The 15,400-nt window shown below is 49.6% G+C and overlaps 1 protein-coding gene across 1 annotated transcript in view; it reads left to right on the forward strand.

The window, feature by feature from the left end:
* Positions 1-9,188, forward strand: part of CUL4A (cullin 4A) — a 48,940-nt gene extending 39,752 nt beyond the window's left edge. The window contains exons 16-20 of the mRNA XM_012765556.3: positions 309-422; positions 1,779-1,884; positions 2,007-2,179; positions 6,707-6,859; positions 7,581-9,188. Coding sequence (XP_012621010.1) covers positions 309-422; positions 1,779-1,884; positions 2,007-2,179; positions 6,707-6,859; positions 7,581-7,676 — 642 coding nt within the window. The 3' untranslated portion in view covers positions 7,677-9,188. The remainder of the gene's footprint in view (positions 1-308; positions 423-1,778; positions 1,885-2,006; positions 2,180-6,706; positions 6,860-7,580) is intronic.
* The last annotated feature ends 6,212 nt before the right edge of the window (positions 9,189-15,400 follow it).

Here is a 15,400-nt window from a genome sequence, read left to right on the forward strand (position 1 = left end):
GGTGGCGTGAGGTTACGGGACACAGAGACCGCGGGGCCTGTTGGGCCCAGAGAATGCCGGCACCTGCTCCCGCCGCACCTGCCGGTGCTGTGGCTGCTCACAGCTAGGAAGAGCCTGAGCCGGCCTTGCCCCGAGCCCTGTCTGGGTCCATGCTCGCAGAGTGCTGGGCCTGCCTCAGCCAGGAGCGCCGGAGCAGGCGGCTGTGGGGCAGCGGGGCTGCGGGAAGCGGCACAGCTCTGTGAGCGCGTGGAGGTCACAGGGTGACGGTGCTAGGCATGATTACATTTGTTGCTTCCTGTGCTTGACAGATGATCAAACTCCAGGAAGTATTCAAGACGTTTTATCTCGGAAAGCACAGCGGCCGGAAGCTGCAGTGGCAGACCACTCTGGGGCACGCTGTGTTAAAAGCGGAGTTTAAGGAAGTAAGATCTTTGTTTCATTTCTCTTTTGTTTTTTGTATGTCTGTTAACAGAATTTTTTCAGTTGACACTGAAGTTTGGTGGTAAAGGAAGGAAAAGATTGTTTCAGTGTCATTCAGCACTAGCTTTTCTAGGTCAGTAGAATTCATAACAGTTAATAGTCCAATCAAAAACATCAGTGCGAAATCAATCAGTAGAAAGCCATGTACCGAAACGAAGGAAGGGCAGAGAATGCGAAGTCGTCCTGCTCCCTGCGAAACACAGGGCCGCACGAGAGACTCGCCCAGACGCCTCTTTCCCCTGAGAACGCGACAGAGTAACGCGGGAGGGGCGGCAGGGAACCCCAGAGCCTCGCGCCTGGCTGCCGTAGTTGTGGTGCTTCCCTGAGACCACGGAGGGGAGCGCGCACAGCGCAGGGCCGGCGAGAGAGGTCGCAGACGGCGTGGAGGCTCCCTTCCTGCTCGCGCCGCACTTGGTGTCACGCATGGAATTTAATTGCGTGCGCCAAGCAGAAGAATCATAGCGTTTCCATTTCATGTAGTGTGGTAACACGCCCACCTGCACATGTTCATGTCAATCAGACACATACTCTGTGTGTGTCACGCGCAGGGTTAGATGCGTGAAACCACACAAGCGCTTCTCTCGGGACTGGGGGTCAGTCCCCGAGCCCCCAGCTCTGCCGGCGCTGCCCCTTCCTGCCGCCTTGGTGAGGGCTGGGATCTGTGGGCTTCTCGGCCTCCGCACAGCGCTCCGCAGGCCTGGGGGCGGGGGCTGGCTCTGCCTCGGCCCAGACCGGCCCGGCAAGACCCAGCACAGCTGCTGTCCCGGCTCCTGCATGCGGAGCTGTGAGCTCGTCACGGTGCGTGTGGCATGACCCAGGGCGCCAAGGCCAGACGCGCACTTGTGCTGTATGTGGCGGGCCCCTGGACAGAGTTAGTCGTGACCGTGTTGTGCTCTGTCCACGAGGGTGCAGGGGTTCTCCACAGCGACCTGCACTCAGGGCCTCTCCCTGCCCTCCCCTCGCTCCGCCCCCCCCCACCTCTGGGGGACCACGGTGGGCTGCACAGTGGAGCGTGAGCCGGCACTCACGTGTCTGGCTCCAGAGACGGGAAACACCCTTGTTCAACAGAATTTAGTAAAGAATGTTTTTACTGCTCTAGAAGACACTGCGAGAGATGAATTTTAAGTGCAATACATAATGATCATCGTATTCTTTGTAGCCGGCAACTTCTTATGTCGGTAGCTCTTAGTAATTTCTCAGTCCCCTCACAAAAAGTTCAGGAGCAGAAGGAAGCCTGTTTCGGTGCCTCAGAGACCGAAAAGCACAGCCTCCCGAGTGCTGAGCCCGTTTCCTTGCAGGGGAAGAAGGAGCTCCAGGTGTCCCTCTTCCAGACGCTGGTGCTGCTCATGTTCAACGAGGAGGACGAGTTCAGCCTCGAGGAAATCAAACTGGCCACCGGCATAGGTAGGAGCCAGGCCGTCGCTACGCCGCTGTTGGTGGGTGTTTGTGGGAGGGGCCAGGCTGGCCTCTGCCCGGTGCCGGCCCCGCTCGCTGACGCCAGCCCCTCCCCGTCTGCCCCCACCCAGAGGACAGCGAGCTGCGCAGGACGCTGCAGTCCCTGGCCTGCGGCAAGGCGCGCGTGCTGACCAAGAGCCCCAAGGGCAAGGAGGTGGAGGATGGAGACAAGTTCGTCTTTAACGGAGACTTCAAGCACAAGCTGTTTAGAATAAAGATCAACCAGATTCAGATGAAGGAAACCGTATGTATAGACTTCCTTTCACTTACAGGACGTTCACCAAGGAATCGTGGCTCTTTACCGTAATTTTTTTTTTTACTGTTAGAGGCCTAAGGCACATTTCTGAAATCCCAGACGTGGACACCCTGTTTGTGGGCGTACACGTATGCACGCAGCCTTGCTGCGTGTGCTCGGCAGGGGTGGAGACGAGAAGCCCACTGGGCAGCTGCTCCTGCTCGTGGAAACGCTGTGCTGGGTCAGACCCTCTGGGCGAGCTCTGCTGGCTCAGAACGCGCAGGGAGCCAGTGTCCAGGGCCCTGCGACTGTCTGCACGTTCTGCATGGCGCAGGGTCTGGGAGGAGGCGCAGGTCATGGCTGGAGCCGCTGAAGTGGCATCTGTGTCACCGTGTGCCCAGGAAGTGCTCCGGGCCGGACCAGACGCTCAGGCGGCACACGGACAGGTCCCCCCCCCCACCCCACCCCCACCCTCCGTCCCCAGGCGTCTCTGAACGAGGCAGCCCTCACAGCGGCCCTGGCATCCAAATTGAGAGGCACGGACAGAGGTTTCTCACGTACTGCAGCCCAGGCACAGGCTCCGGCGTGCCGTGCCCCCTCGTGGGGTGGTTGGCACAGTCGGCGACCCTGCACTGACACGGAACAGCCCCCAAGGCCGCAGTCCACAGTGAGGGTCACGCATGGTCATGTGTTCTGCAGGTTTGGGCAGAGGCGTGATGACGTGTGGCCACCCTTAGAATGTCAGCACACAGCATCCACTGCCCTAAAGATGCTCCACGTTCTGTCAGTTTGGGCGCCGGCGGCCACTGCTCGTCACTGTCCCCGCAGTTTCGCCATTCCAGGATGTCACGTAGCTGGGGTCACACGGGACGCAGCCTTAGCTATCACAGCCAGACTTTGATTAGTCCTGGTGCCCTGTCTGGATGGACCTGGGCTGTTTGTCCGCTCCCTGCTGAGGGGCTCCGGCGGCCATGTGTGCAGAGGGTCCACCCGCTTTGAGGGGCAGCTTTTCAGTGGGCAGTTTGACAGACCTGCTAGAGACTTAAACGTACATGTCTTTTCTGCAGCTTTTTTACTTTTAGGAATTTAGAGTGATTGAAGAGCGTGAAGTTTTGGGCTGGGGGCGGTGGCTCACGCCTGTAATCCCAGCACTCTGGGAGGCTGAGGCAGGAAGATTGTTTGCGCTCAGGAGTATGAAACCAGCCTGAGCAAGAGCGAGACCCTGTCTCTACTACAAACAGAAAGAAATTAATTGGCCAACTAAAAATATATAGAAAATTAGCCAGGCATGGTAGCATATGCCTGTGGTCCCAGCTACTCGGGAGGCTGAGGCAGCAGGATTGCTTGAGCCCAGGAGTTTGAGGTTGCTGTGAGCTAGGCTGACGCCATGGCACTCACTCTAGCCTGGGCAACAAAGTGAGACCCTGTCTCAAAAGAAAGTGTGAAGTTTTGCAGTTGTCATTCCAAAGCGAGGCTGTCTGCCACCCTTTTCTCCCAGAGATGGCCACTGTTGCCACTTCTGTTGATGGCCACTTTTGTCTGTGACACGCGTGCATAAACGCTGTCTTTACAGTGGGGTCCCCTAGCAGGTGCGGGGACACACGCCTACTCAGGGGCAAGGCACAAGGATCCCTTAGGCACAAGGCCCGGGAGTCCAAGGCCAGCCTGGGCAGCACAGCAAGACCTGGTCTCTTCAACAACAACAAAATAGGCTCTCTGCGTAGACGCCATCTCTTGCCGTCTCGCAGCCTGTCTTACCGGCCTGTCGCGGCCTCTTTCCACGCAGGACCTGCCGCGTGGAGCAGAGCGGTCCTCGGGCCCACTGAGTGCTGTGGCGCCCTGTGTGTGGGCAGCAGGCCCGTCCCCTGCGCTTGCCACCAGAGGGGGCGCTCCACACTGCGCCGCCCCCACCGCCCGCGCTTTCCCGGCAGGCAGGGACGGCTCGCTGCATTTCCGTGGGATTTCTCTGATGGCTTTCAGCCTCTCTCTCTGCCACTCAGGAGCCCACACAGGATGTGTGATCCTTCTGCTCCTCAGCCCCTCGTCTCTTACAGTAAAACAGACGGATACGGCCTCAGTCGCGAGCTCACCCAGTAGGGTTCACAAGCTCTTGGCCAAGCGCCTCCAACCCCTCTGTGAGCTGGTGTCTCTCTGAGCTTTTCGTGGTCAGTTGGTGTTTTTCTCTTTTTTTGCCTGCTTGTTCAAGTGAAATACATTTATCATGATGTTCTTTCCCTTGCCGATGAGCAGGTGTCCTTTATATACTAAGGAGACTCAACCTCTGTCATTTTTGACTGATAATTTTGTTGTTTTGAGTGGGCTTTTTTCCAGGTGAGAGTTTTTAAATTCTGAAATACCTTTTGCTTTATGGTTTCTGACCTAGGCATCATGCCAAAAAAAGAACTTTAAATCTCAAATTTAAAAAATATTTACCTATGTTATTTTTCAAGTAGTTTGTACATGTAAATCCTTCTTTGATGTAGAAATTATTTTAGTGTCAGAAAGCCATCTAACCCCCCCCCCACTCCAAAACCAAATTGAAAATATCATCCTTGGACAACTTGTTTGGATTTTCACCTTTACTATATATCAGATTCCTATATTACGGGTCAGTTTCTCAATTCTGTTGATTCACTTCATAGTCCCCGTGTTCTTCTAGTTAGTGCGCCTGCTCCCGTAGCTTTGTCCTCCTAGTGGACTTCAGAGTAATTTATCGTGCTTTTTTATCCCCAAATAAGAGCACTGGCATTTTCAACCCAGACTGCATTGACTTCATTTGCATAGTTTTCGTCATTACCATATTAAATCTTCTGATTCATGTATATGTGTGTATATAAAAAGACACACAGCTCTTCCGTTGTCTTCCTCAGAGCTTTCTAGGCCTTTTTGTCTTCAAGTCTTCTGTGTGTCTCATCAGATAGTGATCAATCGTCATTCATTCATTCATTAAGCTCCGGCTGTGAGCCAGGTCCCCAAGAAGCACTGAGGGCCCAGCTGAGAACAGTAAAGGGAGGGCGAGTCCTGGCTCCGGGGACTCAGTCCCTCCAGCAGACCAGAGGCAGGCAGTCACACGGACGGCCAGTGTGGTGACGGGACGGACGGGGAGCCCGAGCAGACCCTGGAGACCCGACCTCGGCCTTCTCGGGGACCGAAAGGAGGCCTCTCCCGGGGCCATGGCCAGAGACCGACCGTCAGACCCCCGAGCAGGAGGGGCCTGCGGAGGGTCTGTTTCCCTGCGTCTCTGCCACCTGTGGGCAGAGAGCGCGCCCTCGCTGCCCACCCCGCCCCGTGCGCCCTTCCCGAGTCTGCAGCAGCCTCTCTCAGCCCACGCTGGCTTCGGTGGTTGCCTCGGTCGTCCTGGGCTCTCCAGCTCATCTGTGAGCAACGGTCGCCCGCCTCGAGGGCTCCTTTCCGGTCTGCCTCCTCGCTGTCTGCTCCCGCCCCGAGGCCAAGCCCTCGAGTGGCGCCTTAGCAACCAGCCGTCCCAGCTTTCTCCTGACTGCTTCCCCCGCGAAAGGGAATAGCAGTGTTTTTTGGGTTGCAGATCCGTTTGCAATGATGGTGAAAACTGGGAGCCTCTCCCTCCCCGGGCCGCATGTGTCCGTGCCCTCGCCCTGCACTGCCCTCCCCCTCCCCGTCTCAGCTGCGCGCCTGCCGGGTGCTGTCCAGGATGCATGGGTTCCGGAGTGTTCTGTTCTGGTAACTGCTCCTAATCACGTCCAGCTTTTTCCCTGGGTGTTGAGCACGTGCGCTGGCGCTTGCTTCTTCACGTCGAGAATCAGTTCTGTTTCACCGTTCCCAGCGTCTGCCCAGAGGATGGTGCGGCCTCGCCCGTGCCCGTGCCCCTGCGACGCTCACAGTCGCGTTCGCAGACCTGGCGCCCATCGAACTCGCACTTCTGGGAGACAGACACCCTGGTGGCTGTTGTGCCGCGTTTTGTCCTCTACGCTGCCCTGTTGTCGTTGCTGCTGTTTTTAGAGATACAGCCACACTCTGTCACCCGGGCTGCAGCGCCGTGGCGTCATTAGAGCTCACTGCAGCCTCCACCTCCTGTGCTCAAGCGATCCTCCTGCCTCAGGCTCCCGAGTAGCTGGGACTACAGGCATGCGCCACCATGCCCGGCTAATTTTTCACTTTTGTTTAGAGACAGGGTCTCACTGTGCTGCCCAGGCTGGTCTCAGACTCCTGGCCTCATGCAGTCCTCCTGTCTTGGCCTCTCCAAGTGCTGGAATTATTACAGGCATGAGCCATTGCGCCTAGCCAGTGCTGCTAGATTCAATCTATATCTTATATAGCATTTTACAGCTTTGTTATAAGGAAAATGTAACTTGTTAAATAATTTTTCAAGCTTTGGGTTTGGAGTTTCTCTATTCTTGTTTTAGTAAGTTTTACTAAAACAACACATAACATAACAGGGTTCATGCAAAGTCTGACCTTTCTTTGTATCAAAGAAAGTTTCTCATCAAACTCAGCAACGTGAAACCTTTAATGCTGAGATGCATCTTTGCACTTGACCTTTTTTCTTGTTTTGTGCAGGTTGAGGAACAAGTGAGCACCACTGAGAGAGTCTTTCAGGACAGACAGTATCAGATTGACGCTGCTATAGTCAGAATAATGAAGATGAGAAAGACTCTTGGCCATAACCTGCTAGTTTCTGAATTGTATAACCAGCTAAAGTTTCCAGTAAAGGTAAATGTGGCATTAACATAACTAAGTGCCAGGGCGCGTGTCGTTTTCCCCTCTGCGAGCGAGGAGACCCAGACTCAACGAGCTGGGAGCAGGCGTGCAGCTGGCCAAAGCCCCGGTGCGCTTCTGTAGCCGTGGGGCTTGGGCCACGTCCTGTAAAACGTGTGCCGTCACTGAGCAGAATGTCCTGCTATCTGGAAGAGAGAGGGCGCCCCTCATGCTGGGAGAGCCTTCAGCCCAGGGGCGCTCGGGGCTTGCGGCTATCAGCTCTGTAGCTGCCGCACGCCCTGAATTCGTGATGATAGACACATTCCTTAGGAAGAAGTGCCCTTAGGAAGGATGAGCACGCCCCAGATTTCCTTTTCAAACAGACAAAAATGTGTCACTTAGTGGGGTCAGCCTTGCTCGTGTGCCCGTCACTGATGGTCAGCGACGTATTTACATTTTACGAGTTTCCCGTGCCTCAACCAAGCTCACGTGGAAACGCTGGGTGAAGAGGCAATGTTAGCACTGCCTTTGACATAGGGAATGTCATTCATTTTATCATTACTTATATAATTATAAAATATTTTAATATAAATGTATCTATTTGTATGATCATATGTGTTATATATGTGTGTGACTATAATCACATGCTCTATGTGTAATGTATTAGATTCCCCGTGTGCGTCAGTGTAACGCCACTATAATTGAGGGTTCTGTTTGTTTCATTTTCCTTTTTTAGCCTGGAGATTTGAAAAAGAGAATCGAATCTCTCATAGACAGAGACTATATGGAGCGAGACAAAGACAACCCAAACCAGTACCACTACGTGGCCTGACGGGTCGCGGCCTGTCCCCTTCCGTGACGCTCCAGAATGTATCTCAGAGCGGCGAAGCACGTCTGCGTTTCCGGGACTCTCGTGCTGAACCAGCCATGGGCACTTGTGGACCAGGAAAGGAGAGGAATCCCGGACCACCCTCCACAAGGCTCGAGGACTGTCACACGGCAAACGTATCCTTTCCCCTCTAGCTCTGTTAGGCGTTTAAATTGTTTCTCTTGCTCTGCGCAGAACAACGTTGAGATTGGACAAGAAGATACTGGTTAAAACGAGTCCTTTATAAGGTCTCGTTCTTGTGGCAAACAGCTGAAAGTTTGGTTTGCTTTTGTGTTCATGAATGCACAGTGAAAAAGACCCTAAATGCTGCATTATTCCGCTGTAAAGAGTGCTTAGGTATTCTGAAGACAAGCTTTCTAGGTTGGCGGACATGTAGAGTGAAAACAGGAACCCTTCGTTGGTGAGCGTTAAGAATAAACAGTGTTCAAAAGTGGCCAATCGATTATGCGGCCTAAACACTGGCACCTCTGTGTTTCATGTATTTTCAAAAAGTTTTAAACTTCGGTGACTGATTTTTGATAAATCAGGTTTCTAAGTGAGACCCCCCAGTCGCGCCAGGCGGACGCCATCCGGGGCGTGTGGTGCAGTGAGCCCAGAGCTTCTGTGTTTCATTTCAGCTAAGTTAGTCGTGAGTTTTCTGTTCAAGGGTTTGGGGGGTTAGTGTGTTTGTGTTTCCATTCTAAGATTGAGTCTGGCAGTCCCTGTTTTTTGCATTGGGATAACTGCTGTTTGATTTTTTTAAATTGCAGTATTTGTGTGATTGCTATGCTAGAGCTTGGTTTGGTTTTTACGGCCACGCGCAGGGAGGGTCCGGGATCTCTGCTGCACCACTGTAAAAAGTTTTATGGAGACAAAGTCTTGATGTTGGAAACAGAGGTTATTTTGTTGAGAGATTAAAAGGGTTGTGTTGGTGTACCTGGTTTCATGTTGTGCACATATTCGTGAGGTTGAACAGCGGGTTGGAAGCTCCGTGGTGATGTTAGTATGGTAACTATGACAAAGATACTTTTGTGATAACATTTAAAAGTACTTTATATTTACATAAGCATGTTTCATTTTGATTGAAAAGCTACCAAAGGAATTTTGATCATGGTATAAAGAGTTTAAAGCAATATTTTCTGGAATATACCGAGTTTATATGATTTGATTTTATGCTAAATTATTAAAAGATCCTCTCTTTTTGAAACATGCATGTTTAAGATACGACACCTTTATGGATTCCCATATTAAACCCTCACTCTTTAATTATCAGCATTTCTATATTTGTGGGTTTTCTTTGAGTTCTATGATATGTGGTCTATCAAAGACCAAATAGATTTCTATTTCTGCTCCTTATATTTTAAGTTCATTGTGTCTAGAGATTGTTAATATTGTAATTTAATGTAGACTTACTTTAAATAAAATTAGTTTAATTGGCCTTAAAATCACATTAATAAAACTTTGTGATATGCAAACTACACAGTCTTCATAGCTCTTTAGCAACTTCAATTACGAGCACACCAGACACAGAGAAGGCGAACCGTCACCCACAGGGACACCGTCACCCTCGGTGACCATTCTCCCGGTCACCTCTACCACAAACCACCAGCAAGGCTGAAAATCAGCAGATGGGTGTTTTTTCTTTATGACACGCTATACCTTTTATTCTGCTTGTTTCTGTCCATTCTCTTATTTCTCAATGTGATTTGATGTTTTATTATAGTCAGGTTAATGTGGTCGAGCAAATAGTATAGTGGAAATAATTGAAAAAGAAAAGGCAACTTAGGCCAGGCACGGTGGCTCACGCTTGTAATCCTAGCACTCTGGGAGGCCGAGGCGGGAGGATTGCTGGAGGTCATGAGTTCGAGACCAGCCTGAGCAAGAGTGAGACCCCGTCTCTATTATAAATATAAAGAAATTAATCGGCCAACTAATATATATAGAAAAAATTAGCCGGGCATGGTGGCGCATGCCTGTAGTCCCAGCTACTCGGGAGGCTGAGGCAGGAGGATCGCTTGAGCCCAGGAGTTTGAGGTTGCTGTGAGCTAGGCTGACACCATGGCACTCTAGCCCAGGTGACAGAGTGAGACGCCGTCTAAAAAAAATACAATAAAATAATAATAAAAAAGAAATAAAGGTTTGCCTAAAGGCTTGGCATGGGTAGAAAGGCATGTTTCAGGACAAGCGAGTCTGCTGATGGTGGAGCAGCCCTGTTCTGTCGTGGAGTGATGTGCTGAGCAAGCTGCCGGCCTGCAGGTGCGACTCAGCCTTTGCCCCGCCGGCCTCAGGTCCTCTCTGCAATTAGTCTAAATTCCAAAGGTCGCAGTCCGCTGCGGACTAACAACTCACCTGCCGAATCGACCAGCCCTAAACATTTAAAAACTCTAAAAAATATATATATATATATTTTTAAAAGTAAACTCCAAAAGGGAGAGCATGTAACAAGATGTGTCCAGCCTCCCCACTTGCTGTCATGGCCGGGAACTCAGTTTTAAGGTCTTTCTGGGGGCCCCTTCGCCAAGAGGGGTCAGGTCTGGTCACAGTTCTTTTTTTTTTTTTTTTTTGAGACAGTCTTATTCTGTTGCCCTGGTTAGAGTGCCGTGGCGTCACCCTAGCTCGCAGCAACCTCAAACTCTTGGACTCAAGCTACCCTCCTGCCTCAGCCTCCCGAGTAGCTGGGACTACAGGCATGCGCCACCATGCCTGGCTAATTTTTTCTATGTATGTTTTTAGTTGGCCAATTAATTTCTTTCTATTTTTAGTAGAGACGGGGTCTCGCTCTTGCTCAGGCTGGTTTTGAACTCCTGACCTTTAGCGATCTGCCTGCCTCAGCCTCCCAGAGAGCTAGGATTACAGGCATGAGTGTTCACAGTTCTTTTATGGGTTCCCTTTTAATTGTAAATGACGTGGAAAGCTGCTACCATCTCAGACCATGAATTCACTGTTTCTCAAGAAGACCAACCATGTGAAAAGGGAACATTAGGCCCATACTTCTGCGTGATCGATCCCCTTCCTTCTCCTAGTTTCTGACAGCTCTTACCAGATGACCTATATGTTTATATACTTATATTCCTGATTAAATGCATGGTTTGTCTAAAAAGTTGAACTCATCGATGGTATTCATGATGTTATGATAATTCACCACAGAGCAAGGATTGTGCCTAAGCCCTAAGAACATGAAACGTGACTTTATACCTGTGCAGCTTCTCCTGAGCTTCAGAGACGAACAAGCTCTCTTTCCCCATACTACACTGAAGGTGAAAATTTGTCATGTTTTAATTTGCTTTGTATTTGTACTATGGCATTTTTGTCCAGCTTTTTGTTTTTCCCGGAGGTTTTCATTGTTATTGTTGACAAAAGAAACATATACTTTTTGTCTTATCACTAAAATCAATAATTTTCTTATTACATTATTTGCACAAACACAATTTTTTTCTTAAAAACATTTTTCTCAACCTGCTGGATAGCTGGGACTATAGGCACCACCACGCCCGGCTAATTTTTCTATTTTTAGTAGAGACAGGGTCTCACTCTTGCTCAGGCTAGTCTCAAAGTTCTGAGCTCAAGGGATCCTCCTGCCTCACCCTCCTCTGATTACAGGTGTGAGCCACCAAGCCGGCCAAGACCCCATCTCTTAAAAAAAAAAAAACAAGAAAGAAAGATAAGACTGACAACACCAAATGTTGGCAAGGATGTGGATAAACTGTTTTGGGGAACGCACAGTGGTACCCTTTGGGAAAGGAGTTGGCAGTTTCTCTTGCAGTGAAACACCCTACCACAGGACCCCAGCTCTTCCACTCCCCAGTATTTACCCAAGAGAAACGAAAGCACATGTCCAAAGACTTGTACACAAATGTTCATGGCAGCCTTATTTGTAACAACCAAAAGAGTTGGAAACAACCCAAATGTCCTTCAACAGGCAAATGAGTAAACAGATTATGGTAGATCCGAAAAAGGGTATTTAGCAATAAAATGGAGGGAACTAGCAACGCATACAATAACACAGATGAACGTTATGCAAAGAGAAAGAAAGCAGACAAGAAGTACGCACTATGTGAGTCTATCTCTATGAAATTCTGTCATATGAAACAAATCTCTAGTGACAGAAAGTAGGCCAGTGATTGTCTGGGCTTAGGGATGGGGGCGTCGACCACAACTGACACCAGGGAACCTTCTGCATTGAAAAAAATGTTTGTTTTTTTTTTTAATTGGGGGGGCGGGTTCACAGGTGTATACAATTGTCAAAATTCATCAAACTGAACACCTAAAATCGGTGTCTTTACTGGATGTAAACCTTAATAAAGTTGATTTTAAAAATTAAAAAGAAAAATGATGGAGTCCTTTTTACCTAGCTCTACCTGGATAAACAGGCAAGAAAATGTTAATTCTTTCAATGAGGATTTTTTTTTAAAAAAATCATAGTCACTGTGGTCTTTCTTTTTTTTTTTTTCTTTTTTTTTGAGACAGAGTCTCGCTTTCTTGCCCAGGCTAGAGTGAGTGCCGTGGCATCAGCCTAGCTCACGGCAACCTCAAACTCCTGGGCTCAAGCAATCCTCCTGCCTCAGCCTCCCGAGTAGCTGGGACTACAGGCATGCACCACCATGCCCGGCTAATTTTTTTCTCTATATATTAGTTGGCCAATTAATTTCTTTCTAGTGATAGCAGAGACGGGGTCTCGCTCTTGCTCAGGCTGGTTTCGAACTCCTGACCTCGAGCAGTCCGCCCGCCTCGGCCTCCCAGAGTGCTGGGATGACAGGGGTGAGCCACCGCGCCCGGCCCACTGTGTCTTTCTTAATGTTTCTGTCTCAGTCCTAAAGTTTTCTTCAGTTATGATACACGATGGCTGATGGCCAGGTTGCCTGGTGATTAATCCCAGCATGGAGCCTTCGTAACAAACACTCAGTGGAGACCGTGTGTTCCCCAATTTCAGCACCTGTCTGCAGCTCCCACACCTTACATTTCCGTCCTCTCCTGCCCATGTTTGAGGATTGCTTGGAGGAACAGGACTTTTGGTAAATCGCCCCATAACCACAAGCCACACATGAAGAGGTGGCTTCGAGTGGATTTCAGTTCCCATTCTGTGTTTTCCATCAGGGTGTCATTCTTAGATAAGAACAGGCCCTGGTGAGCAGCACCCCGGATCCCAGGATGTGCGGGGAACAGCGTCCGCCGGGTGGGGATGTGATAGAAACATGAGCAGAATTGAAATTACTCAATTTCTCCTGCTGCAGATGACATCAAACTATTTTTTTAAAGCTGCTTTCGAAGAAGGTAAAAGTTTTGCTTCTTTTTTTCGTGAGACTGTTCCTATTTCAGAACCTTCTAAAAAGACTAGTATGATTTTAAGTACTTAAGAGTTTAAAAACATGCCTGGTTTTTCTTTTTCTTTTCTTTTTTTTTTGAGACAGACTCTCACTTTGTTGCCTGGACTAGAGTGCCGTGGCATCAGCCTAGCTCACAGCAACCTCAAACTCCTGGGCTCAAGCAATCCTTCTGCCTCAGCCTCCCAAGTAGCTGGGACTACAGGCATGTGCCACCATGCCCGGCTAAAACTTATATATATAAGTTTATATAAACATATATATAAGTTTTATATTAAGTTATATATATATAAGTTTTCCAGATAATTTCTTTCTAATTTTTAGTAGAGATGGGGGTTTCGCTCTTGCTCAGGCTGACTTCGAACTCCTGGCCTTCAGTGATCTGCCCGCCTCGGCCTCTCAGAGTGCTAGGATTACAGACGTGACCCACCGCGCCTGGCTTTTTTTTTTTTTTTTTTTTTGAGACAAAGTCTCACTCTATTGCCCAGGTTAGAGTACCAAGGTGTCAGCCTAGCTCACAGCAACCTCAAATTCCTAGGCTCACGTGATCCTCCTGCCTCAGCCTCTGGAGTAGCTCGGAGCACAGGCATGCACCACCATGGCCGGCTAATTTTTTCTATTTTTAGTAGAGACAGGGTCTTGCTCTTGCTCAGGCTGGTTTCCAACTCTTAAACTCAAGTGATCCTGTTGCCTCAGCATCCCACAGTGCTAGGATTACAGGCGTGAGCCACTGCACCAGTCCTTTTTTGTGTCATGACTTTTTCAAGCCCATCATACATTTGTTAGGTAGATAGTATCTCTGGCTCTTTTTGGGACAAGGGTTCCTTGCTTTGGTGCTGTTTTGAGCAATGGCTCCACCAAGGAAGGAGGATAGGTGGGCACTCCATTTTGGTGCTGCCCCACCCTTAATCCTGTCCTGAGCAGCTGCTGCACCTGGGGAAGGAGGGCTTGCTTCATCAATCTGGGCATTCCCCAGCCCAGGCTTATTAAGATTTAGAAAGTGACCTAGAGTAACCTATAGGTAATTAATATGCCATTAGATTGAATCTGCATTGTGCTTCACCCCCTCCAGGGGGGGTTTCTTAGTGGGAGTTCCTATATGCAGATGGCATTTTGAGGACATCTGTTGATCATTTGATAACAACCTATACCTCCCAAAAGCCCTCCTTCAGACTTGGCTAATAAAAGGAAACAATCCGAGAAGTCAGGAGTAAGAGTGAGTGGTTTGTTTCTTTCCACTTTTAGAGGCAGACCCGTTTTATTCTACAGTAAAGAGCCGCTCTTGTGAAACTGCTCCCTGAAGTTACTCTGTTGTATACGTCCTGCTGGTGATTTTCCTGGGAAAGGGGTCAGAGGACCAGGATAATAGTCTGGACTTGACACTTTGGTGTGTCTGGTCATTCTTCAGCCAAGAGCACACCAAGAACCGAGGGCAATCTCCACCCGACCATCTGCGATGCTGAAACCCAGGATTCTGACACATTAGAAGCTACAGGGGAAGGAAAGGGGAAGCTGGACTAGAAGAAATGGAAGGAAGAAGTAAAAATCTCCAAAAAGCAACAAGTAACAAGAAAAAAAGTCACAGGAATCAAGGTCTATTTGGTAAAGTGACAGGTAGTTGACAACATACCTGAACCACAGTGGCTCAGGACCCACGTCCTGAGAAGGTGGGATTGAAGTAGCAGCACAAGATCAGAAAGGGGAAGGGGGTCTGGCATTTATTCTTGTGAATCACTGTACCTGCGAAAAGGTGGAGGTGGGTAAGGTAAATAGGTAAGCTCAGCCAGAGCACAGGGCAGTGGTAGGAGAAAAGGGAAGAATGCCGGGAGGGCTGTGGTTCTCACCCAGCAAGCTGGAGGGAATGAGCCTGGAGGAAGGTTAGGTCCTAGAAACAGTAAGACTTCGCTTTCTTTTCCTGTGAAACGTGTATGGATTGGACTAGATGAGCATCCCTGAACTTTTCTGATAAACGCCCTCCATTCTGAGAGCTCGTTTGGAGATTCTAGCAGGGGAGTGCAGCTACTCGTATACTGTTGATCAAAGAACGGTCCTCCTCTAACCAGGAAGGTAGTCCTCTTTGACCAAGCTGGCAGTTTCGGCAGGGACACATATGGGGCAGTGAGGAAGGGGAAACCCGCCTGGCCAGCCAGATCACCCGAATCAACGCTGGCCATCAATGGAGTGACAGATGTCACAGCCAGGTCGCCCTCACATCCACCTCCATTCTGATAGGCACTTTAGGACAGCATGGCAATTACTGTGTCAACGGAGAAAAAGCCAAACTCTGTAAAATAATTTTAAAGAGCTCTGAGCAAAATTCGAGGACCATGACCCGGATAGGCTTGAGAAAGTGGACTTGATGTGGCT

Source organism: Microcebus murinus, chromosome 13 (assembly GCF_040939455.1).
Source record: "Microcebus murinus isolate Inina chromosome 13, M.murinus_Inina_mat1.0, whole genome shotgun sequence".
NCBI classification, from domain to species: Eukaryota; Metazoa; Chordata; class Mammalia; order Primates; family Cheirogaleidae; genus Microcebus; species Microcebus murinus.